At 43.6% G+C, this 26440-nt stretch overlaps 1 protein-coding gene across 1 annotated transcript; it reads right to left on the bottom strand.

Annotated features, from left to right (window-relative positions):
• Nucleotides 1–9374: 9374 nt before the first annotated feature.
• On the bottom strand, nt 9375–25043 carry LOC116900034 (N-acetyllactosaminide alpha-1,3-galactosyltransferase-like 1). The gene is made up of 5 exons (XM_032901830.1): nt 24970–25043; nt 23503–23538; nt 17443–17490; nt 10433–10570; nt 9375–10044 (listed from the first exon to the last, which is right to left on the bottom strand). The coding sequence occupies exons 1-5, from the start codon at nt 25041–25043 to the stop codon at nt 9375–9377; spliced, it is 966 nt and encodes a 321-aa protein (XP_032757721.1).
• Nucleotides 25044–26440: the final 1397 nt, after the last annotated feature.

Here is a 26440-nt window from a genome sequence, read left to right as displayed (position 1 = left end):
GGTTTATGTATCAAGATCCAGGACAGCCAGGGCTACACAAAGAAACCCTATCTTGAAAACCAAGGTAAAAAGGTAAGTAATAAAAATGAGTAAATAGGGGTTGGGGATTTAGCTCAGTGGTAGAGCACTTGCCTAGCAAGCTCAAGGCCCTAGGTTCGGTCCCCGGCTCCAGAAAAAAAAAGAAAAAAAAAAAAGATAAAAAAATGAGTAAATAGGGGTTGGGGATTTAGCTCAGTAGCAAGCGCAAGTCCCTGGGTTCGGTCCCCAGCTCCAAAAAAAAAAGAAAAAAAAAGAAAAAAGAAAATAAACCCATTTGCCATGCTTTAATGGGGTTTCAGAGGTAGTGAAATTGTGGTGTTATATTTAATCTGCCATCTTTATCAGGGAGATAAAAATTCCGAGAAACATTTTGACCACACTAATTGCTGTTATTCTGTGGCTAGTCTTGTCATAATTCCGCCACGGGTATAATCCACAAATGTCAATAGCTTTTGTTTTGTGCCATTTTGTGCTGTAATCTGTAAGGCCTGTGATGAGGGTTGCAGTCCAGGCCACAGCCTGTAGAGATTCATCCATTCCCTCAGTCCACAGAATGCTGTCCGTGTTCCTACATAAATCCCACAGTACAGCCCCACCCAGCCCTTCCAGTTCCTCTCTCATCTCTCCTCCGCACTTCCTGCTTACAGCGAAGTAATGGATCCTGCCAGAACCACATATAGGCCTTTGCTTCTATAGTTCTGTTTTCTAAACGGATTTCTATTGTGTAAGTTCTCATCAGCACTGTTGGAATTGGGAAAAGAGTTTTTGTTAGAATAATGTAAACAAGAAGTAGTGAAGAAGCCATTTAACCCTGTCCCTTTGTGTGTGTGGACAGGACACATTTTCTTACCTTAATACAGGTCCAAATGTTCCCGCCTAGCAAACTGTGCTGTTTTGCATACAATCGCATCCGAACAGGTAACAGCCAGTCGTGTCCTGACACGTTATCCTGACACGTTATCAAAAGGACGTGTGGAATATTTTCCAGGTTTAGGATCCCCAGAATGTCAATTCAGACTCCTGTTGTCTCAAGACAATAGAAACCCTGTTTGAAAGCACTAATCTGACTTCCTGAGAACAAGAAACATATGACTACTGCTTCTGGGACGTGCCCGGGACAGGAGAAGACTCTGCATGGGTGTTGCAAGTCACTGCCTATCCAGCAGTGCCCAGAGGGTCAGTGGTTAAAAACGTTGCATGACTTCTTTGAGCAAGACTCAACAGGAAAATTACCAAACAAACATCTAAAGCCTGGGATCACAACTGTGCCTACTTCTTCTGACAGAACCCTTTATTCTTGTTTGAGACGTCCATAGCTGACTCCATTGTACCCTGGAAGAAACAGAATGTTTTAGATGGAATCCTAAACAAATGCCTTCACTCCCCATTTTGAGCAGTAGCTGTTCAGGCTGGACATTCAATGGCCAAGGCTGGACAGGTACAGCAGCCGTCTGCCGTCAAACGGAAGTCATGCGTAAGCCAGACTCGAGTGAGTGCAGAAGACACAAGTTCTTACATGAACACACACGTGGTTATGGCACCCACTGCATCTACGACTGCTGCCTGTGGTCCCCTCCTCACCTTCCACTTGACAGCAGCGTCATGCGGCGTTCCATATAACACGTCAAACAAGAATAATAGAAACTTGGACTTCATTCAAAGAAAGATCTCTATCTTATGATGTACACGTATATTCATGCACGGGTGCCAATGAAGGGGAATAGTCACGAGACATCCTTCCAGACATTAGGACTTTGAGCAGTGTATCTCATCCTATCCAGAAGAGGTGGCACCGGTCTGTGGAAAGCAGATTTTGGGCTGGAGGCTCAGTTAAGAGCACTGACTGCTCTTCCAGAGGTCCTGAGTTCAAATCCCAGCAACCACATGGTGGCTCAGAAACCATCTGTAATGGGATCTGATGCCCTCTTCTGTGTGTCTGAAGACAGCTACTGTGTACATTATATGTAATAAATAAAATTTTTAAAAAAAAAAAAAAAAAGAAAGCAGATCTTTAATCATCGGTCAGAAACCCGGAAAGAACATCTCCGAGAGAATGATAACAAGGAAGTTTGACAATGAGATACATGAATGGATCTTTCAGAAATGAGCACAAGGGAAAGGAATTAGCATGGACGGCCACGAATAGATTCTGTGGCGGAGGCCTTGTGAGGGAGACGGAAGTGACGGCCTGTCCTGTGGCCGTCAGCATTCATCTTTCTTCACCCTAGTTTTAATTGGCTTGTGCACAAAGCGTCCTCAATGTCAGGGATAGAGACACAAATTAAACATGGGTTCCCCCTGTTGAGCTAATCTGTCTGTTGGCTGAATTGCCTTGAGCAGAATCGGGACTTTGAGTTCCCGATATGTAGTATCATTTATCAAGGCAACTAGTCAATCATGTGGGTAGACTGAGTATCCTCCCCACTATGGAATAATTTTTTCTTTAATTACAATAGACCAACAGTTGGGTGTGAATGGATTCACTTTTCCAGGTAAACTGTTTCTGCAAGTACAGCCACACAATCCCTGTCCATTAGGACATTCTATTTAATACAGTCCATGACCGTGGAACACAACGAAAGGGTGTAACTAAGATTCGTGGGCTATGGGAACACAGGGTGCACCTATCGTCTGAAACCAACACAACTGTACAACCACACAGACTACTGAAAACTCAGCACTGGCAAAGAAACGTGTTGTAAGGTTGAGGTTCTTCTTCTAAGTGTGTGTGTGTGTGTGTGTGTGTGTGTGTGTGTGTGTGTGTGTGTGTGTGTGTGTGATGGAAATATCAGTCCATATGTGGTGCTTCCCTACCATAAGTCCTCTGTTAAGTGGTTGAAGAGAAGGTAACTTTCTTCATTCATATTTTCTCTCCCTTCCCCCTTCCAGAATCTCACTGAATTGTACTTTGTGGGAAGAGCGATCCTGTTTAGTTGAAAGGAAAAAAAGGTTGCAGCTTAAGAGAGAGAGAAGAAAAACCAGGGGATAGCTCTGAGTGACTCCACAGACGATGGAGTTGGGGTGGGGGAGGGGGTTACATAACAGGATTTAGCCCCTCAGCAATGGCGGACTGGACTCCATCGTTTGCTGGATGCTAGCTCAGGAGAAAGAGAACGTAAAATAATCAGGGAAAGAAAATAAGCTATGAATAAACTTAACAGGGAGAGAAACACCTCTACAATAAAGACTTTAAAATACTGAAGAAGGAATCAGAAGAAGACAGGAGAGGAAAGACCTCTCGTGGGCATGGGGTTGCATTTAGTACTATGAAAATGGCTGGGCTGGAGAGATGGCTCAGCGGTTAAGAGCACTGACTGCTCTTCCAGAGCTCCTGAGTTCAAGTCCCAGCAACCACATGGTGGCTCACAACTACCTGTAATGGGATCTGATGCCCTCTTCTGGTGTGTCTGAAGACAGCTACAGTGTGCTTATATATAATAAATAAATAAATCTTAAAAAAGAAAAAGAAAGAAAAGAAAATGGAAACGGGGCTGAATGTGTTCCAGGGTGACAGGGGCTCATTCCTATGCCCTGAAGTTTTCTAATGACTAGGACCCAGTAAAAGGATATTCAGAAGGACGAGGAAATGTTATTTCTTAATGTTGCATGGCACCTCCATTCAGATCCATCCCACAGCATGTCAAGTCTAGCATTCATACTCTAAAGTGAGACAGAAGAGAGCTGCCCTGATCAACTGACCCCCTTAGCAGAATATGAGGGTAGCCTAGACGCGGTTTCTGCTCGTTGTAAAGCACAGGCACACTGCTGACTTCAGTTGATAACAAGTTGGAAGAATTGCAAGGAAGGCAAATGTGAAGGATAGAAGAGGAAGAATTTGATCAGTTTTACTGGAACCCAGAAGAGGAGGGGAGATATGTAGGAGCGCAGAATCACCACACACGAGACATTATAGAATTCCAGTTACTGCCAAGGCGACAGCCTTAGGCTCCCCTAGAAGCAGCTTCATTTTTACATAGTCAGTTACTTTCTATGGAGTGCCATCTAGCGTTCATGTTCATGTACTTCTTGGCCCAGTTATGTTTAAAAGAAGGCAGAAAGCCCTTCTCAGAGTGCCTCCCGAAGGCCCTGTCCTTCCTATTTTCCAGGGTTTGCTTGGTCTTGCAGCTAAGGCAGCAGCAGCCCAACCTGGTGAGTTGCCTACACCCTAGCCTTGCAGTGTTGTCTCAGTGTCCCCAGGACGCCTAGCTCAGGCTGGGCAGCAGCCCCCCTCCCTCCTGGGCCTCCCTCGCTCCTGGGCCTCCCTTGCTCCTGGGCCACCCTCGCTCCGGGGCCTCCCAGTCTCCACACTCCCAGGTTTAGTTCAGGTTTTACAGCCTGTGCAAACTCAGGCAAACTTAGCTATGCGTCTCAGTCGTCAGCCCTCGGTGACCACTGAACTGGAATCACTCCGTCCTTCCAAACAAAAATCAGCACTGAATGTGGATTCACCATCTCCTCATAACCAATCTATAATCTAACAAGCTTGGGTGACAGCAAAAACAGAGCCAAGCAAAGACAGAACTCAATAGAGGCTAAAATCCTATATCAGACATGCAGCTAAACGAGAGAAGACACGTGACCAGCTCCTGTCGAAAGACCACAAATAACATGAAAGACCAAGACATGACAGCCTCCCTACACCCTCTAATATGTATGAAGGTTCTCCGATGCAATTACCCAGGTGAAACAGCATTAGAATTATAAGTGCGACCAGGGAATTTAAGGAAGAAATGAACAAACAGGGTTGGAGTAAATTCCTGAACGAAGTTCAAGAAAACACAGATCCCCAAAACACAGATCCCCGGCTGATCGGAATGATAAAGACAATTTAGGATTGGAATTCAGTCGTCAAAATTACTGAAGAAAATTCAAGCTGAAATAAAAATGGAATCTAAAAACTCAACAGTCAGTGCAGCTGGAGAGACCACTGAGCGGTTAAAAGCACTGACTGCTCTTCCAGAGGTCCTGAGTTCAAATCCCAGCAACTACATGGGGGCTCACAACCATCTGAAATGGAACCCAAGGCTCTCTTCTCCTGTTTCTGAAGACAGCTAAAGTGTACTCATATGCATAAAAAAATAATTCTTAAAAAAAAAAAAACAAAAAAAACCCTCAATAACCCAATTAGAAAACTCAGACAAGAAATTAGAAAGTCCAACCAGCAGAATGGATCAAGAGTCAGAACTTGATAGAAGAATTGGAGTGCTCAATCAGTACTAAAAGTCTTCTGAGAGCACGATAATTCTTATTACCTTATCTCTTAGGTAATAATCAGGACAGAAAGGGTTTTTGTTTTTTATTACAAAAGCAATGTCATATGGAAGCACAAAAGATACCAAATAGCAATCCTGAGAGAAAGGAAAAATACTGGACAGATTACCATTCTAGATTCAGAACTATGTTACAGAGCTACAGTAATAAAACCAGCATGGTACTGGCAGAATGGACACATGGGTCAGTGGAACAACGTTAAAGACCCAGCATGAGTGCTCGTGTTTACAGCCACCTCATACTGGACAAATTGCCCAAAAAATACACACCGAAGGGAAGATAGCATCTCCAACAAACGGTGCTGGGAGAACAGATGCACATATGTAAAACAATGAAATTAGATCCATGCCTCTCGTCCTACACGAAAACCAACCCCAAGTAAATCAAAGACCTCAAGGTGAAACTCAAAACGTCAAAAATGGATAGAAGAAAACACAGGCCATACCCTACACGTTACAGGCACAGGAAAGGACTTTCTGAATAGGAGGACTCCGCTTGCTTAGGAATTAAGACCGAAAGTGACAACCCTCACTACAATAAAGAGCTTCTGTGCAGGAAGAAACGATCGAATGAACAGGAAGCCAAGGGTGGGGGAGAGATTTTTGCAGCTATACCTCTGATAGACTGTCCAGAATGCACAAAAACTCAAACGAAGAACCTAGAAAACAAGTGGCCCAAGTTGATGGAGGGGCTGTGTAAGTGAAGAGTGAACTCTCAAAGGGAGAAATGAAAAAAATGGCTAAGGGACATCTTTTCCACATGTCTAGCAATTAGGGGAGTGCAAGTTAAAACTACTTTGAGGATTCACCCCGTCCCAGTCACAATGCCAAAGATGAAGAAAACGAAGGAAATAACACAACTTAGAAATTGGGTACAGAGCCGGGTGGCGGTGATGCACGCCAGGAATCCCAGAGTGAGCAGGTGTGTTTCTCGTACTTTCTCTTGGATGCGTTTCGTTCTGTTTGCTTTGTCAAATCCCGACGTGCTCATTCTTGTTTTATCTTATCCCTTATCATTATCTCACTTAAAATTAGTTTACTTTAGATTTGTGTGTGCGTGCTCGAGCATGCGAAAGAAGGTGCAGAAGCTAAAAGAGGGCACTGGACTCCCTAGAACTGGAGTTTCAGGGCACCGTGAGCTGCTGCTGTGTGATCGAGTTGACCCTGGGTCTTTTGCAAGACGGGTTAAGTGCTCCTGATTGCTGAGCCGTCGCTGCAGTCAGATTGCTGACCTCTGTAGTGGTGACAGTTAGATAAGCTAGGACAGGGCTAGCTGGGTGGATGATGACAGTAACAGGCCTGTGAACACCCTAGATGCACAGGGAGTGTGGTGTGGGGGGGTCACGGGACTCTCATGTGTCATAGGTGGTACTAGAGTATACAGGAGGTGTGAGGTTGACTGGAGGGGGCACCTCACTGACTCTGTTTCTGTCAGGTCATCTCCTCACGTTGAAGTGTGATTTCTCCAGTCATGCAGATGCATTTCAGTCACCCATGCTCCTTTCACTTCATCCATATTCCTACAATGACTCAATAAATAAACTTATTGGTCTGCCCAAAAAAAAAAAAAAAAAAAAGACAAAACAAAGGAAAGAAGATAAACTATCAATAAATTCTGTAGGGGATGAGAGGGCGAGATTGCAGACGGTGCAGCAAAGGCGCCAGCACTCCCCTGCCGAGACAACGGCTAAGCCTGTTCACTCTGCTTCATTCAAAATAGGTGGGAGATGGAATCACACACACACACCATACACATACAGACATGATAAATGAATAGATAAAACATGCTTTAATTTCTCTCTCTGTTTTCATGGCGCTGTTTTCCCTGTTTTGAGGTTAAGCTCTGGTCCTTCTTTTCAGTTTCATCCAGATGGCCACAATCCAGAATTGCAACGCATCTTTTGGAGGGACGTATTTGAGCTCGTAACAGCGAGCGAGTCCACCTTATAAAGGACGCATGACATTAGCACAACTTATGGCTGTGGATGTCAGTTTTAACTGCCATAGTTTTATTTGCTCCATTGCAAAGTTACTTTTTCTTCCAACTTCTCTGTACTGTTAGCTTTGGAAGGACATCTCTTTGTGCAAATGCAGTTAATGAGTGGAAAGCTTTCTTCTCTGCCTCCTTTTAAACTGAGTGTCTACATGATTTGTTTGGAGTTACTTTTGCAGTTATTTACTTTCCCAGAATCTACACGGATAGTTATGTTACAGCTGGAGTTAGAATACACTTGCATTACCTTGTTATTCAAATTGTTCCATTGGAAGCTCCATCTTTTGGCTTCTGTTTCAGAAACGATTTTATCAACTAGAGTCCATTCTTTATGTACAGTTCTCTTTTGTTTTTAAACTTACAATCTTTTCCTTCCTAGAGATCCTTCTTTGAATTCCCCTGTCATCTCTGGAACACATTTAGTCCTGTTGCCATTTTCTTTTCTTTCTTTTTCTTTTTTTAAAGATTTGTTTATTTATTATGTATATGATTACACTGTAACTGTCTTCAGACACACCAGAAGAGGTTACATTACAGATGGTTGTGAGCCACCATGTGGTTGCTGGGATTTGAACTCAGGACCTCTGGAAGAGCAGTCAGTGCTCTTACCCACTGAGCCATCTCTTCAGCCCAATTAGTTTCTCAAGTATATAAAAAGGCACAGAGTAAGACAGTAAATTATCAAGGGTGGATGGATCAACAACAAAACACCATCAAATTGGGGTCTCCAGACACCCAGCGGAAATCCACCGGGAAACCCTGGGGAGGCTGCCCGGTGGTGCTCCCAATAAAGTCTTTGGCAGAGTTGAAGGGTAGCCTCAGGTGGGACTTCCAAGTACAAGAACAAATAGCACCATATAGAGAGAACATCATCAAAGTCGGGGCTTACAGATGCACAGCAGAAATCACCTGGGGAAGTTGAAGCAGGGGGTCCCACTTGGGCTTTTTCTGCAGGGATGGCTTCCCACGGCTGAACTTATGGTTCTCGTTCCCTCTGCAGACATTTTTACGCCAGAGGATAAATGCTAGTGACCTCTGTTGGAAAGAGCACGCTTTACCTCGGGTTGTTTGCTAGAGTTTTCCTCGATGTCACAGGGAATGGGGAGCCATTCCCCTAGAGAGGTGGGGTCAGGGGACACAACTTAAACAGTCCTGGAGAGGAGAGACCAACCGCACTTCCAAAGCCAGCTTCTCAGGGAGCTGAGATGGCACATGAGATTTTACCAGCATAGTATACATGACCAGCATCCAGATCTAGGCATATTTGGGAGAGGGGACTGACACTTTTTTTTAAATTTTTTTAACTTTTAAATTTGTAAAATAAACATTTATGGGTAGTTTTATCTCCTGTGTTAGACTTTTAGGTGCCTCGAGGACAAGATAAATTTTATTTTATCACATCCTTGTCTCTTTCTTTAAAAACACGAGCTCAAAGCTGGAGAGATGGCCCAGCGGTTAAGAGCACTTTTCACCCTTTCAGAGGAGCAGGGCTGAGTTGGAGCACCCACATGGTGACTCACACCTGCCTGTTATTCTAGTTCCGGGAATCTAAATGCCTCTTCTGGCCCCAGAGGGCATTAGGCATGCACGTAGTGCAGACACACATTCAGGGAAAACATCCACAGACATAGAAACATAGAAACATTGTTTTAAAAATGAATTCATCATAATTAGCAATAAAAGCAAGATCTACATGTGGTAAGATGTCTCCAGCTCACCTGAGTTCAGTCACACTGAATACTGATCAAGGAGATTGACTCTAAGGAATATACTTCCCACCCCCAAAACGGGCAAAGTCATGAATATTAAGCTTGCCTTGTGTATATCTGCTTGACATGTGCATGATTTCTTCATAAAAAAATCAATACCTCCAAAATAATTCCCACAATATTAATGCACACATCACACCACGTAATGCTTATCTGTTTACTTCTATTCAGACTAAGGAGAATTATAATTTCAAAGACAATTTATTCTGAAAGATTATATACTTTTGTAAGTTTCCCAAAGTTTTATTTTTGAAGAATACCCTGCTATTTACTTGCGATTTCACAAACCCCACGGCACAACCGTTAAGGGATTCGTGGTTGCCATGCTACCTTAACATGCCAGATTTCTGGAGGAGTTTTAAATCTTGGATCCCAGTTGTACTCTGGTGACAACACCCTAACGGGTTTTTTGATAAAAAAGTATTTATTTAGGTGTCTTTCATACGTGCTAGCCAGTTCATTTGTCCTGTCATCTATAATTCCCTTTATATAGTGTTCGATGAGATCTAAGACGTCTAGGGGCGTGCCACCAACAATGGCGCTGTGGTAATAGAAATCTCCTTCTTCGAAGGCAATGAAAGCTGAGGCTTTCCTTCTTCTCTCATAAGGGAACTCTCTGGGCTGTTTGAAATACCACCATGCATGGAGTTGAGCTACAGATCTGCCCAAGGTTTCTACTCCAAAGTGGCTTTTGAGGATCTGATTCGCAGTCATCACGAAGAGAAAGTTGACTTCATATTGAATATGTTCCATGATTTTGTATCGCATGTTATTCATGTTCCTGAGATTACTGTCTTCATACGTCATCTCTTCTCCAGAGAGCTTCCACATTTTAAGTGTCCGAAGAGGACCCAACTCAAGGTATGGTAGAATGCTCGTGCCATCAGCCAAGATGTAGAAAATAACATTGTAGCCAACCATGAAGTACTTATTGGCAGATTTTATGAAGCGTCTCAGGGACTCACTTGAAAAGCTATGAAAACGAAAGATAGACAAAAACACTTCACTAATTCCCAGGAGAGGTGTGCCAATTAACACGCAAGACATTGGTGTCTAAGAAGATAACGATAGAGGGGCTGTGTCTGTACCTTCAGGTGTATTGGTTAGTGAAAGACAATCTGGTAAGCTTGGGAAAAGACGAGTTTGTTATGAAGAGAAGGAAAGAGAGTTAGCTAGATAGCAATGTGCTGCACACGTTCTAACATTCAGCTATTTCTGGATAAAACGAAACAAAACAGAAAAAGCAAATAAATAGCCACTATTCCATAGCCTCACAGGGCAGAAAGAAGCTATGACAGACTCCTTAGTAACTAGTACTTGGGCTAGAGACAGTATTAAGGACAGCTACCAGCAGTGCCTACTTTCCAGTAGCAAAGACAGCCAAGCCTACGGTGATGTTCAGTCTCTTATAATATTGTTCTAGAACTTCTCTGTCATAAGTTCCTTCCCATAAGACTGGAGCGAGCCAACCAGTTGTTGCTATAACATCAGGACGTTTTCTGTTGAGCAAAAAAAAAAGAACAAAAACGCAGCAGGTTATCTCATGGTGGCGGGATAAGTTGCGAGAGTGCTAATAGCGAATGACTGTAGAGGGGCTTACTACGTTTTTTTTTTTTTTTTTTTTTTTTTAGTTCTTTTTTTCGAGCTGGGGACCAACCCAGGGCCTTGAGCTTCCTAGGCCAGCGCTCTACCACTGAGCTAAATCCCCAACCCCCTTACTACGGTTTTAACTTCTATTTTTCCTTTCTTTCTCCCCACCCCTGCCCCTGCTGGAATATCTAGAATATTCTCTTTGTGGAACTGAGGATATGGCTCACCCAGTAAAGGTCCTTGCCGTAAATGCATGAGGACCCAAGTCTGGCTCCCTAGAACTCATGTCAAAAAAATCTAGAGGTATAAACAGGAGGACCCCTAGGACTTAGTGAGTACCCAGACTAGCCCTCAGTGGCCTTCACATTCTATTCAGGAAACAGAATAAAACAAACTGAAGGAGATAATTGGTATCGACCTCTGGCTTGCACATGTACATGTACACACTCGTACACACATGCACACACATGCACATACAGGTACACACACATGCACACACATGCGCATACATGCACACACATGCACACTATTCCCTTTTCAACTTCTCCTTTATGCTTTAAGCATGTAGATGCAATGCAGGAGAAAATGAGACTGCCAAGACAAATAGAAAGTATTAGAGTTGTTTCTGATGGATAACACGAAGGGAGTGTTAGTAGCAATAAATAATCTGAAGTCAAGGCATTAAATCAAGCACATTAAGATGCACATCTCAGAAGGAGTTGAATATAAAATGAAGTTGTAGATTTAAGTACAAATCTATATCTGCACAAAGATACAATTTGGCAATCCTTACCAGTGTATTAATAATAGTGATAAAAATCACATAGTAACAAATTCTTTAAAAGTGTACCATTACTATTTTAAGGACTAAGTCATATATTTATTTTATAGAGCTATTTTAAGCCTCCCTGTACTGAAAATATATAGGCATACACTTATATTTAAATCATAAATTTTAAACTACACTTTAAGACAGATTTACTAAGGAAGTAGATGTGACTCAGTTGGTAAAGTACTTGCCTACCATGGTATTATGTTAGATCTCCATTTGGGAGATGGAGGCAAGGGGTTCAGGAATTCAGAGGCATCCTTAGCTACATAGTGAGTTCAAGGCCAGTGTGGGTTAAACCAAAGCAAAGTAAACCAAAAACCTGACTAACTATACTTTTTGTGTAATTAAATTTGCTATATATCCAAATGAAATCTGTGTTGAACATGGATTACACAATGTCCACTGTAGTTTTGTTTGTTTATCTTTTGTTTTGTTTTCTGGTAGTGTTGGTGTTTAAACCCAGGTCCTCGTGTATCCTAGCTAAGTGTTCTACCATTGAGCTACACTCCCCTCCCCAATCTATTTGAGACAGTGAAACAATTTCAAAGATTATTGGTTTTTCTCAATAAGTCAGGCTAATACTTTTTTTTTGGCCAGAATGAAAGAAAAAGATTCTTTTAAAGATCCATGTCAAGAAATTGGTGGGTGTGTGTTGCATGTAGCTTTTGCTACCTACCTAAGCTCCAGGAACAGACTGTGCTACCAGCCTCTGCCTAGAGAATATTGAATCCATGGATGAAACTCAGACACACACAGTTGTTCAAATGCCAGTGTGGTCCATTCCAGAGCTTAGGTGGGGTAGCAAAGCTACACATAATAGATGGCGCCCAATGTGGGTCAAGAATTCACTATTAATTTAGGAATTCTCAGATAGATCTCACACACACACACACACACACACACACACACACACACACACACAGAGCACAGCACAAGTCTAGGAAGAAAGGAGGATTGGTTTCTCAGTGAGCAGAGCAGAGTGTGTCACGTGGGCTGCAGAGTGTGGGGAAATTTGAACAATGGAACACAGAGAGAGCCTCAGCTCACAGACACTAGGATCCCCTGCCGTGAAAAGACAGACACAGGAGAGAAGAGGGTGGGAGGGAGAGAGAGAGAAAGAAAGAAAGAGAGAGAGACACACAGAGAGAGAGAGAGAGAGAGAGAGAGAGAGAGAGAGAGAGAGAGAGAGAGAGAGCCATGCTTCTGAGGGAGAAAAGGTGATCAGCCATATGAGATCTAGGATAGAGTGGCCACACAGGTGGATGGTCAGGTAGTTTAGCTAGGACTAGATGTAAACTAAAGTTGAGGGCAGGTGGAAAGGTGCGGAGCTAAAAGTATTGCTAAGGGCGTGCTTCTCCAGGTGAGAGATAAATAGAACCCAGCAATTGTACTAAAAGGCAAGTTGAAATTGAACAACTGAATGTGTGTGTGTGTGTGTGTGTGTGTGTGTGTGTGTGTGTTTCATCCCAGGATCCAATATTCTCTTGGGGGTGGAGCTAGTGGCTCTTTTCAGGAACTTAGGTGGGGTAGCAAAGCTACACGCAACAGGCATTAGAGACAGCTCAGTGAGAAAGCTCTTCTCACTGATGAGCATAAGAAATTCAACCTCCAGACCCCAAGTGATGGCTTCACAGTGATGCTCTTACCCTGGGTAAGTTCCCAGCACCCACATATAATGGCTCACAACCACCTGTAGCTCCAGTTCTAGGAGATCACTGTCCACTGGTTTTTGTGGGGTCCTGCACACACAAACTCATGTATGCAAGCTCATGCATTGTGTGTGTGTGTGTGTGTGTGTGTGTGTGTGTATTTTAAGAGGGGCATTGTGGTGCATGCTTGCAATTCCAACAGTGGAAGGGGGAGACAGGAGCACCCTAGGGGTGTAGGATCCAGCCAACCTAGACAGGTTCAATGAGAGAACATATCTTAAAATATATAAGGTGGAAAGTGATACAGGAAGATATCCAGTGTCACAGGCTTCCACACACATGCATACCCATGAATACATATAAAATAAATTTAGGGGATGAAGAGCTGGATCAGTGGTTAAGAGTCTTGCAGAAGACTCAAGTTTGACTACCAGAGCCCATGTGGACTTGCTAAGAACAGCCTGCAACTCCAGCTGCAGAGGTTCCAACAGCCCGGCTACTCTTATACGGGCGTGTGCACTCCTGTGCGCGCGCACACACACACACACACACACACACACACACACACACACAAACATGATTAAAACTAAAGTGTTAACATTTCAAAAGACAACATTGTTTAACAGAAGCTAAAACAGGAGATGAAGAGGTAAAACTTAAGAGTCCTTAGATGTGAGACTCTTCCCCTGAGAGAGAAATGCTGGTCAGAGGATGCCCTGTACAGGGGATGCTCAGTAAGCTAATGTGCAGCAGGGGCAGCCTGGATGCCATCATTATAGCCTTGCCTCTCAGCCCTGGTTCTGCCTCAGTGAGTCTGCAGAGTGGCCCCGGCATAGGAATGGAGATTGTGTGGCTAAGCAATGTGCCTCATCCCTTACATGGAGCTAGGCAGGCACTGAATGTCCAGTGTCATACATACTGCCTAGCTGAGAAGCCAGTGAATTTTATGATGAATTGTGTCACAGTTGGCTTATTTTCATCATAGCCTCAGTCCTCTGTCTGTCAAGTGGGAGAGTCAACAGAAGTCTCCATTTCAGTGCCAGTTGAGAGCTGAGTCTCTGCAAGGTTGAGGTCCTGTCCCTAGGATGCTCTGAATTAGTGATCTTTTTTTAATCTGGTGACACGTTTCTTGAAATTGAAATACATAGTCATAAGGGTGGGTGGATGTGGGAAAGTGTGTGTTCTTGATTACATTATATAATTCATTTATAGAGTGTTTGATTAACATGTTTATGACTGCAGATCCATGGGCTGGGAGATACTACTTCACAAGGGAGGAATCCCTTCTCAGGGAATAAAGTCATAAAAACCACTTGCAGGTCATTTTGGAGTTTTGTTAAATGTTGAATTAAATGGTAGGAATACCATTAATATACTGGCTGGGCAAATCATTCTCATTACTAAAGAGATACAAGTTGCTACTGCAAAAATGGCAGGGGGGAGAACTGCCTTCCAAAGAACTCTCTGGAATGTGTTCCACAACTCTCATGCCCAGGAATAATGGTCCTTGGGAAACTGTGGTGCCTCAATAGGGCTGCACCACTGAGGGACTTGGGGTTGTCAGGAATGGAGGAGATCAGAACAGAGGTCAACAATGTATCAGTAGAGAATAAGGAAGTGGTGGATCTGATTATTATGTTTCCACTTTTCTGTCTCCTCAGCAGCTGTTGCAGTAGGACTGTAACAATGATTTATTGTGTATGTTACTTTATTTTCTCCCCATTTCTCTCCTACTTTGTAGGGTGAGCGTTGAGGATGGCTAATGTCATCTTGTGACGATACTGTCATTGTATTGTGTGACAATATTGTCATCATGTGATGATACCCTCATCCTCTTGTGGAGATACGGTTGATAGAACTTTATGTTTGGCCTGTTTGGGGACATGAGCTTTTTCGTGTAAGTGAAGGTCTTTTTTTTTTTTTTTTTTTTTTTTCGGAGCTGGGAACCCCAGAGCCTTGTGCTTGCCCTTAGGCAAGCGCTCTACCACTGAGCTAAATCCCCAACCCCTTAAGTGAAGGTCCTAGGAAACACTACTAGTTTGTAGAAGGACTGATTTGTACTAGGTATTTTTCCATCTGTTTTCTTATCCATCCTCATCTCTTCTCTGCTTTGGGAGTAGATTGGCCACCCAAAGTCCTTTTGTCTATGGCTTCCAGAGAGTCTACAAAATGAGAAGTACCAAGGAAAACTCAGAGGGCACACAAGGAGAGAGGAGAGAGAGAGAGAGAGAGAGAGAGAGAGAGAGAGAGAGAGAGAGGAGAGGGAGAGAGGAGGGAGGGGGAGGAGAAAGAGAGAGAGAGGAGGAGGAGGGAGGAGGGAGGAGGGAGAGAGAGAGAGAGAGAGAGAGAGAGAGAGAGAGAGAGATGTCAGGCTGTCTGTTTTCTTTCTCTCTTGCAGTTTGGTTGAGTAGTAATGCCCCTCTGTGATTACAACTTCGATGGATGGTTCCTCTTTCACAGCCCTGGCAATCCCTGGTCTCTTATAAACCATGCCTACGCTTGCTCGTCTAGGCCTAGGCATGGACAGCCAAGAATGAAATATTTGATATTACAAAACTAACATCAAGTATGCAAAATAAGTAAAACATTTCAATATTTACCTACTATAATTAGAAAATAAATAGAATAATCATCAAATGTAATTGAGTAGCCTAAATCAAATATTAAATTTTGTATCATTTATTTATTTACTTTTTAAAGGTTTATTATTTATTATATATAAGTACACCGTAGCTGTCTTCAGACACACCAGAAGAGGGCATCAGATCTCATTACAGATGGTTATGAGCCACCTTGTGGTTGCTGGGAATTGAACTCAGGACCTCTGGAAGAGCAGTCAGTACTCTTTTTTTTTTTTTTTTTTGGTTCTTTTTTTCGGAGCTGGGGACCGAACCCAGGGCCTTGCGCTTCCTAGGCAAGCGCTCTACCACTGAGCTAAATCCCCAACCTCTGGAAGAGCAGTCAATGCTCTTAACCCCTGAGCCATCTCTCCAGCCCCGCAGTCAGTACTCTTAACCCCTGAGCCATCTCTCCAGCCCCTAGTTATTTATTTTTAAAGACTTACTTGTTTTCAATTTCTAAGTGTGTTTTGTCTGCATGTATGCATGCTTACCACATGTATGCCTGCTCTCAGTGAGGCCAAAAGACAGCATGGGATCCCCTAGAACTGGAGTTATATTTGGCTATGGGCTGCCACATAGGTGCTGGGAATCAATCCTGAGTCCTCTGCAAGAGCAACATGCACTATTAGCTGCTGGGCCACCTCTCCAGTCCCTAATTATATGTATTCACTTTTACTTCTGTACGTGTGTGTGCTGTATACGTGTATGTGCATGTTTACATAGATGTGGGTGCATGTCTGTGTATGTGCATGTTGCGGCTAGAGATTGGCATGAGGTGTCTTCTGTAATGGCCCTCCAACTTATGTATCGAGGCTGTTTCTCTCTGGAATCCAGAGCTTACCAGTTAGGCTACCTAGCCAGTTGGCTCCAGGGATCCTGTCTTCACTTCTTGAGCCCGGGGAGAATAGACTGGTTACCGTGTATACCCAGCATTTGTGTGAATGCTGGAGATCCAAACCCTGGTCCTCATGCATATGCCGCATCCATTTTACCACACAGAGCCAACTTCCCAGGCCTTAAAATCTGAAGTCTTTAAACTAATGACTAATGGCTCCATGTTAGAAATCCACACTCTTACATCACACACACACACACACACACACACACACACACACACACACACACACTTATATTTGTTGGAATATAGTAGACCCCAAATTGCAAATATCACACAATGTCAATGCACAAATGCACTGTGAACACTTTATAAACATGTTTATACTGTGTAAGCATCAAACCAAATATTGCACAACCATTACAGAAGAATAGTGATCTCCCTTGAGTGTCAATAACAAGTGAGCATAGTAAGAATTGACAATAGCAAAACATAATACACACATGTATAGAAATGTCACAGTGAGACGTTCACTTGTACAATTAATATATAAATTATAGTGATCGTAAATTAAAGTTGAGGGGAGTCAGTATTGGCATTTTAGGTTGTACTTAAAGACATTTTCTCCCTAAGAATACCAGGAATGTTAAACCAGATTGAATATGACGGCTTTCTTACTACACCCCTTAACTGCATGATTCTTGGAAAATAGACCATAAACATGGGGGGGGGACCCTTAAAAGTAAAAAATCTTAGAAATGAGCTGGTTCTAGGTATCTTGAGCACCTACCCTTTGATTACAGAATAACATTCTCTTTGAGTTACATCATTATTTTATTCTTACTTTGGATTAAACCAGGACTCGAGCTGAGGTTCTTCCAGATGATCTGTCCTAGGTACAGAGAGAAGACTCACCTTAGTGGGCGTAGTTTGGTGCAAAGAAACAGAAGTAGGAAATCTTACCAACAGCATCAAATGGAGATAGAGACGACTCAGCAGGTAGGGGGTGGGGTGGGGTGGGGTGGGAAGGAGGGGATAGAATAACTCAGCATGTGAGCTCAACAAGGAGACGTAGAAATAGCTCATTGGGTGGGCTCAACAGTGGGGGTGGGTGAGGGGATAGAAATAACTCAGGAGGTGGGCTCAATAGCTGGGTGCCGAGGACGAAGAAAGGACTCTGCAAAGTGGAATATAGAGTAACAGAAACCGCTCAATTTGGACAACTGAGACAAAAGCTAAAAGCAACAAAAGAGAAGTTTGAAGAGATGGGGTGGGCCATGGACATTCTTGTGACTGGAGTCTCAAGGGGAGAGGAGAGGAGACGAGACGAGACGAGACGAGACGAGACGAGACGAGACAAGAGGAAGAGAGTGGATAAAGCAGTATGTGCTGGAAAATGTAGTTATCATCACCATCTTGGGCATTATGTCTTCTTAAAAAATTAGTTCATTTACATCTTAACTGAAGTTTCCCCTCTCTCCTCTCCTCCCCATCCTCCCCACCACCCATTTCCCCTCCTCCACATCCACTCTCCCTCTCTTTCTCTTCAGAAAAGGGGAGGCCTCCCATGCATGTCAACTGGTCTTGCAGTAACGAGATGCAGTGAGACTAGGCGCATCCTTTCCTATTGAGGCTAGAAGAGGCAGCCCAGAAGGCGGAAAGCGTCCCAGAGGCAGGCGACAGAGTCAGACACAGCCCCTTGCTCCTGTTCTTAGGAGTCCCATATGAAGACCAAGCTGCACAACTATTACATACGTCCAGAGGGCCTAAGTCAGTCCCGTGCAGGCTCCCTAACTGGCAGTTCAGTCTCTGTGAGCCCCTATGGGCACAGGTTAGTCCTGAAGGTTTCCTTGTGGCGTCCTTGATCTCTCTGGCTCCTACAGTCCTTCCTCCCCTTCTTCCTCCGGATTCCCCAACTGTGGGTCTCTGCATCAGTTTCCGTCAGCTGCTGAGTGAAGCCTCTCAGATGACAGCTATGCCAGGCTCCTGTCTGCAAGTATAGCAGAATACTGTCGTTAACAGCGCTAGGCTGAGCTCCCTCTCATGGCACGGGGCTCTCAGGCTGGACCAGCCATTGGTTGTCCATTCCCACAATTTCTGCCCCATCTTTATTCCAGCATGCCTTGTAGGCAGGACAAATTGTAGGTTGAAAGTTTAGTGGCTGGGTTGGTGTTCCAGTCCCTCCATTAGAAGTCTTGCCTGGTTACAGGAGATGGCGGGGTAGGCTCCATACCCCCCCAGTGCTAGGAGGAGTCTTAGTAGGGTCACTCTCTTAGATTCCTGGGAGGTTCCATTGCCCTAGGTTTCTAGCTCATCCCAGAGATGCCACCCTCACCATTCCAGTTGTCTTTCCCAGTACTCGTTCCCACTGTCCTCCCCCCACAGCTAATAACCATTTATAAGTGAGTGCACACCATGCTTGTCTTTCTGGGCCTGGGTTGCCTCACTCAGGATGATCTTTTCTAGTTCCACCCATTTGCCTGCAAACTTCGTGATGTCGTCGTTCTTAACAGCTGAGTAAGACTTGATTGTGTAAATGTACCGTGTTTTCTTTGTCCACCCTGTGGTTGAGGGACATCTATGTTGTTTCTAGTTTCTGGCTATTATGAATGAAACTGCTATGAACACAGTTGAGCAAATGTCCATGTGGGATGTGGAGCATCCTTTGGGTATATGCCCAGGAGTGGTATAGCTGGGTCTTGAGGTTGATCAATTCCCAATTTTCTGAGAAACCGACATTTTGATTTCCAAAGTGACTGTACAAATTTGCACTCTCACCAGCAGTCGAGGAGTGTTCCCCTTGCTCCACATCCCCACCAGCATGGGCTGTCCGTTGCTTGAAGCTTTTTTTTTTTTTTTATCTTAGCCAGATGTGAGATCAGCCTCGTTTTGATTTGTGCTTCCCTAACGGCTAAGGATGGTTAACGTTTCTTTAAGTACTTCTCAGCCATTAGAGATTCCTCTGTTGAGAGTTCTCTTTTTAGATCTGTAGCCCATTTTTAAGATGGATTGTTTGTTGATATCTGGTTTCTTGAGTTCTTTATATATTTTGCATATTAGCCCTCTGTCAGATGTGGGATTGGTGCAGATCCTTTCCCATTCTATAGGCTGCCGTTTGACCTTTTGATGATGTCCTAGGCCTTTCCGAAGTTTTCCCGGTTCATACGGTCCCGTTTATTAATTGTTGATCTTAGAGCCTGAGTTGTTGGTGTTCTGTTCAGGAAGTTGGTTCCTGTGCCAGTGCGTTCAAAGCTATCCCCCACTTCCTGTTTGGATTGTCTGGTTTTATGTTGAGGGCTTTGATCCACCTGAAGTTGAGTTGTGTGCAAGGTGATAGACATGGGTCTATTTGCATTCTTCTACATCACACAAGCTAAAGATATCTGAGTGGAGGGGCCCTGAATTTCAACAAGGCCTCCATAAGATTGGGCTGCAGGCAAGCCTGTAGGGCATTTCCTTAGTGACTGGTGGGGGAGGGTCCAGCCCATTGTGGGCGGGGCCACGTCTGGGCTGGTGGTCCTGAGTTCTATAAGAAGAGCAGTCTGAGCAAGCCATAGTAAGTGAGCCAGCAATCAGCACCCGTCCATGGTCTCTTCATCCGTTCCTGCCTCCAGGTTCCTGCCTTGTTTAAGTTCCTATCCTGATATCCTTCAGTGTTGAACACTGCTGTGGACGTGTGAGCCAAATAAACTCTTTCCAAGTCGCTTTTGGTCATGGTGTTTCATCACAGTACTAGTAACCCTAAAACACAGTAGTTAGGGGCTGGAGAGATGGCTCAGTGGTTAGCTCTTCCAGAGGTCCTGAGTTCAACTCCCAGCAGCCACATGGTGGCTCACAACCTTCTGTAATGGGATCCGATGCCCTCTTCTGGCGTACAGGTGTTCATGCAGATGGAGCACTCATAAACTCATAAAATAAATCTTAAAAACAGCCACGGCGAACTTCCCAAATACAGCGAAAGAGAAAGAGATTTAAGAATCTAATTGAGCTGCAAACAGGATCAATTCATGAAAACTAAAGGAAAACATCTCAAAAGAAGCCAGAGAGATGATCCTTCACCTGTTGAAGACAGAAATTCAACAAGTGAGTTTCTTACTAGGAACCGTGGAGGCCAAAACGAAGTGTCGTAATATTTTCCAGATCACCTAAAAATTTAAAAAAAAAAAAAAAAAAAAGGCTGTTAACTAAAATGAAGTGGAAACTTCTTTGGAGACTCAGTTGTGTCGTGTGGTGTTTTTACGGAAACTGTCTTTCGAGAGGATGATTTTGCTGAAGCAGACGTGTGGGAGGGTGTTTTGCTGAAAACAAACATGTGTTTTTCTGGAAGTTGCCTGGGGAAAGGGCATGTGACGTTCTGCTAGAGTGGATGCTTGAGAGACCATGTGGTGTTTGGAAAGGGTGTAAGCATAACCCAACGGACGGTGGACGACGCTGCGTGGTATTGGTTCAGCTTGCCAGTGGGCGTGGTATTGGTTCAGCTTGCCAGTGGGCGTGGTATTGGTTCAGCTTGCCAGTGGGCGTGGTATTGGTTCACCTTGCCAGTCTTTGCAAGTCCACGTTCGTTGTGGTTTCTTAGAGAGAAAAGCACCAAAGAACTTCTGGTGGTTTTGTGGCGGCTTTTTGATGCTTCCAAGGAATCAAGCTGATTGACGGAGCCTCGAATTTTCTTCTGGATAGGACCACCATTGCTGATTCGTGAATGGCGTTTGTCAGTGGGTCTAGCTACTGTGTGTAAGCCGACCTGCCTATATCCTGACAACGAATATTGGAGTCGCCCCCAAAGAACTATTTCTAAACAGGTCCACATCCTTTTGCTTTTCCACTACCTCTGGTAGGTGGGTTGTGGGCTAGAAGGGAGGTCAAAGCATTTAAGTACCCTTCGTAAGCTAGGTTCTGAAAAATGTAAGTCTACACTAAAATCTGTCTGACAAATTTTGCTGTGTTCATGTATGAAATACTACCTATCAGTCAAACGGTCTGGAATGTTAGTAAAAACAACGTCCTTGGCTGTCAAGGGCATCTTGCTGAGTGACAACGCCTCTTACCAGTGGATTATGTATTTTATGGCCCTGTTTATAAAAGTCTCAAGACCGCAAGTTGTGATAGCAAAATGATTAGAAGTGGTATCCCGGATGAAGTAGGATCTAGAAGAGGGAACAGCATCACATGTTCCCAAACGGGATAGTTCGGGCTGTAATGGGAAAGTAGTGAATCTCGATTGGTGTTGTTTGTATGAATATCGACCTGTGATTTAAAAAAAGGCAAAATTATATCCGTACCTTGTCTTGGTGTCAGTTTCCTGACTTTGAGTACAGTCATGTGAGCTGTAACCTTGGGGAGCACTGGGGGAACATCAGGTGAAAGGTGCACGTGATTTCAGGGCAACTTCCTGTGAGTGGTAATTATTTTGAAATAAGGTGGAAGGTAATGGAGAATGCGTCTCTCAGTTTTCGGAAGTGTCTTTAGCTGAAGATACTTCATGGTAGGATTACCCCAGTTCTCTTTCTACATCCAAAGTATCTGTGCCGAAATTCATTAAACTGTGTAGTGACAGAGAAGTTTGCTCTTGGTTTATGGGGGGAGGGGTTTTGTTTTACACCAAGTTAGCTGTATATATTTTTGAGCAACGTCCATCATCTTGAGATTTTATTCTTCTTTTATTGAAAATAGATCTTTAGTCTGGTTGTGGTGGTGCAGGTCTTTAATCCCAGCACTTAAGAAGCAGACACAGGTGGACCTCTGAATTCTACAGAGTGAGTTCCAGGACAACTAAGGCTACATAGAGAAAGCCTGTCTAGAAAAAAACCAAACCAAACAAACAAACACCCTGATTCCCCTGCCCCCAAATAGATTTTTTTTTTCCAACAACATATTCTGACTAGAGTTTCCCCTCCCATAACTCCTGAGTTCCTCCCTCCTCCCTTCCCACCTGGACTCACACCCTTTCCGTCTCTGGTTGAGGATGCTCACAGCTAACCATTGGACTGAACAAGGAGACCCCAATAGAGGAGTTAGAGGAAAGACTGAAGGAGCTAAAGGGTTTGCAACACCATAGGAAGAACAACAGTATCAAACAACCAGCCCCCACTAGAGCTCCCAGGGGCTAAACCACCAACCAATGAGTACACATGGAGGGACCCATGACTCCAGCCACATATGTAGCAGAGGACGGCCTTGTCCAGCATCAATAGAAGGAAAAGTCCTTGGTCCTGTGAAGGCTCGTTTCCCCCATGTAGGGGATACCAGGGCGTTGAGGTGGGAGTGGGTAGGTGGGTGTGGGAGCATCCTCATAGAAGCAGGGGGAACAGGAAGAGCATATGGGAGAGGGGGGGAAGGGGAAAGCATTTGAAATGAAAATACATAAAATATCCAAGAAAAATAAAAGAAAAAGAAAACAGATGGGCATCTAAGGAATAATAGTAAGATAAAGCAAGCAAGCAAAAACCCAAATCAGAATAGGACGAAACATGCAAAGAGAAGAAAAGGAGCTAAAGAAAAGTCACAAGAAACACGTATAAACACAGAGACATGTTTGCACACACAGGAGTCCCCTGGAAACAGAAAGCTGGAAGCCACGATTCACATGCAAAGAAACTCTAAGTTTCATCGTCTTGCGGGTAGAAACCAGGCTGCTCACAGGGAGATATCGGTCTAAAGATACCCAAAGCGATCACTGTCCCAAACAAGGATGCTTACATTGACGTCAATGGCCAAAGCGCACTTCTCTGTACAGCATCTCTATTAGGAACCCAGTTTGCCGGGTTGGGGATTTAGCTCAGCGGTAGAGCGCTGTAGGGAGAGCGCAAGGCCCTGGTTGGTCCCCAGCTCCGGGGGAAGGAACCCAGTTTGCTCCAAGCACCACCCCCTTCACAGTTCTTAGAACATACACAGGACAGACCCTTACCAGCAGGTGTACATCTTCTGTAGGTGATCCTTTGTTCTTTAAGGGGAAAAAAAAATCAATTTAGTTTTAAATTTGAAAAAAAAAGAGTCTACTAATAATAAAAACAACGAACAAAATGAAACAACCCAAACGCTACAGTTGCAGTTTCTCTTTGTGCCCACCAAGCACTCCGCCTGGCTTACGGTTGCAGCACACAGGACAAATTAGACCTGCCAGGAGCTTGTGGGCCATGCGGTAAGACTTTCATGTCAGGCTGTGAATCTCCTTCATTAAAATGCAATAACTCTGGAGGGCAATAAACACAGCCTAGGATGCCGAAGAGATAGAGTTAGACTTAAAGACATTTGTCCCCCCACTCAGCTGCCTTTCAAACCAGGATTGGTGCCACTGGTACAAGGAAGACATTGGTGAGTGGGGCACAGAGGAGCTGAGAATTTAAATGTTTCCGTATGGGGACATTAACATGTTAGTGGGTTTTGTTTGTTTGTTTGTTTGTTTTTGTTTTTCCTCTAAAGAGCTGCTGTTTTGGCCTCATTAACAATGATCAAACTTCGATGTCAAGACCCTAAACTAACAGCCCATTGTCTTGAAGGTGTTTTTGTTTAGTACACTGAAGGCAGACTTAGCAGAGAAACACAGAGATTGAACTGAATTTCAAGCTAATATAAATGTTAGCTTTAGCTTTGTTTTTGTTTTGTTTGTTTGTTTGTTTTTTGAGACAGTGTTGTTCTGTGTAGCGTGTAGCCTGTCTTGGAATTCACTCTGTAAACCAGGCGGGCCTTGAACTCAGAGATCTGCCTGCCTCTGCTCCTGAGTGCTGGCTGGGATTAAAGGCTGGCTCAGAAAACACTGCTATAAATGAGTGCCTTAAGAGTAAAATAGGAAGCTGGAGAACTAGCTCAGCAGTTAAGAATGCTGGCTGCTCTTGCTGAGGACCTGGGTTTTGGTTCCCAGCATCCACATGGTGGCTCACGACCCTCTGTAAGGGGATCTAGCTCCTCCTTCTGGCTTCTCCTGCTGGTGCATAAACATATATGCAGGCACTCACACACACACATTAAACAGAATAAAAATATTTGAGTAAAATCAGAGAGGAGTTCCCTGCAGCCCTTTCACTGCCTCTTCTCTTCCTAGCATCATCACATAGCACCATGACAACACAGGAAACATTATTACCTAGCACCATGACAACACAGGAAACAGGCCATTTCTCTCCTCCTAGAGCGTAAAGCTCTGTAAGACAAGGGTCAGTAGGTCACTGTGTTGCTTGGCACCAGTTGGCACAAGGCTTACCGAGCACCAGGAATTTAATCAATACTTCTTGAATTCTGAAAAAAGTGAAGGAGTTGAGGTTTGATATCACCAGTGGAGAGTGCTTTGATGCCTTTGTGTAAACGTCCAGCATTTTAGGTCATTCATTTAGTGTTAGTCATTCCCAACTGTGATACATCAGGGATATGTATTTACCTGGAGTAGCGCTGAGTTAGTGCTAGCAATATAGCAAGCAGAATTAGCAACAGTGTTTCTTTTTTATACTGCATTCCTTCCTAAAGAGAGAGAGGGGAGTGGGGGAAGATTTCCGTTAAAGGTTAAAAAAAAAAATCTTTCTTCAGTGTCTTCAAACAATGAATTGTAGAAATTGGGCCACCAACTTCACTGTCTGATTCCAGATTGCTCTACAGTCAAAGTGTATCACAAAGAGAACAAAACCAATAATTGACTTAAAGACCTCAGAACCGATAGCCTCAAAATAGATACACTGTCTTGTAGGTATACAAAGGCATTAAGCCCCCACTGTTGCATTGAGATATAGGGGCAGTGGTAGATATCAACACACAAACTAGATTTGGGTAGGCATCAGTCAAAACCAAGTCTTCTCTTGCCTTTGGGTACAGGAGGAACACAGAGGTTTACTATTTCTTGAACATATATTTAATGAAGAAGTTTTGGGTGTGTACCTATGAATACAGTGCCACCAGCCACATGAGTCATGAGCATATGAACTATTTATGCTCCAAAAAAATGGAGTTTAAAAACAGAGTATGACAAGGAAGAGTATGCAGGGTGTGGAGGAGGGGAGGGAGGAGAAAGGAAAGAAGGGAGGAGGGGGAGGGGAGGAGGAGGAGAAGGAGTAGGTTCTCTGTGAGTTCAAGGCCAGTCTGGTGTATATAGTGAACTCTAGGACAGCCAGGACTATATAGAGAGGAGACAGAGAGACAGAGAGAGAAATTTAAGATATTTGATCATTTTAGAAATTTCGGAGACATGAGTTAAAGAAAATATTTGAGTAAAGTTTCATCCGTTTCTTTTTGCCTCTTTCTAATGTATCCCCTTGAATATTTAAGGTGACAAGTACGGCTTAGAGTTCTATTGGTAAATTCTGCAAATAATACCATACCGGGACATACCATACCAGGATACAACCTCTATGTCCCAAGAACAATGTGAAGTGTTCTCTATTTAAGTTCGAGATTCTTTGCAACAAAGTTTGAGTGAAGTAAGACTGTGGCTCATTTAGTCAAGATTATTTCCTGTCCATGTGACCTTAATGACACTATTCTCAAAAGTCAAGGACACCTTGACATATCGCTCATTGTTTGGAATAAAATAGCTTTTAGGTCAAAGTTTGGGATTGATGGCCAACTATGATTTTCATCGTAATCAAAATTGTATCCATTTCTTTCATATGAGTCACTTTACCTTTAGTTTTGATAATGTAAAGAGGAATGGTAGGAAAAGAAAATACCAGCTCAGGTAGGGTGTGGTATCCTTCTGTTGAGGAGTGTTCTCTCCTGGTGACGTCACCAAATTCTTTTGATAATGGAGACAGTAGAAGCTGTTGCCCCAGTGACGCCTGAGGCATCACTTTGTTTCATGGCTACAGAAAATAGAACTTTATCTAGTCTGAGTTTCCTTTGTTTTTCTTATCTTTTATTCC

Source organism: Rattus rattus, chromosome 5 (assembly GCF_011064425.1).
Source record: "Rattus rattus isolate New Zealand chromosome 5, Rrattus_CSIRO_v1, whole genome shotgun sequence".
Taxonomy (NCBI): Eukaryota; Metazoa; Chordata; class Mammalia; order Rodentia; family Muridae; genus Rattus; species Rattus rattus.
This window is presented reverse-complemented; position numbering and strand designations above follow the sequence as displayed.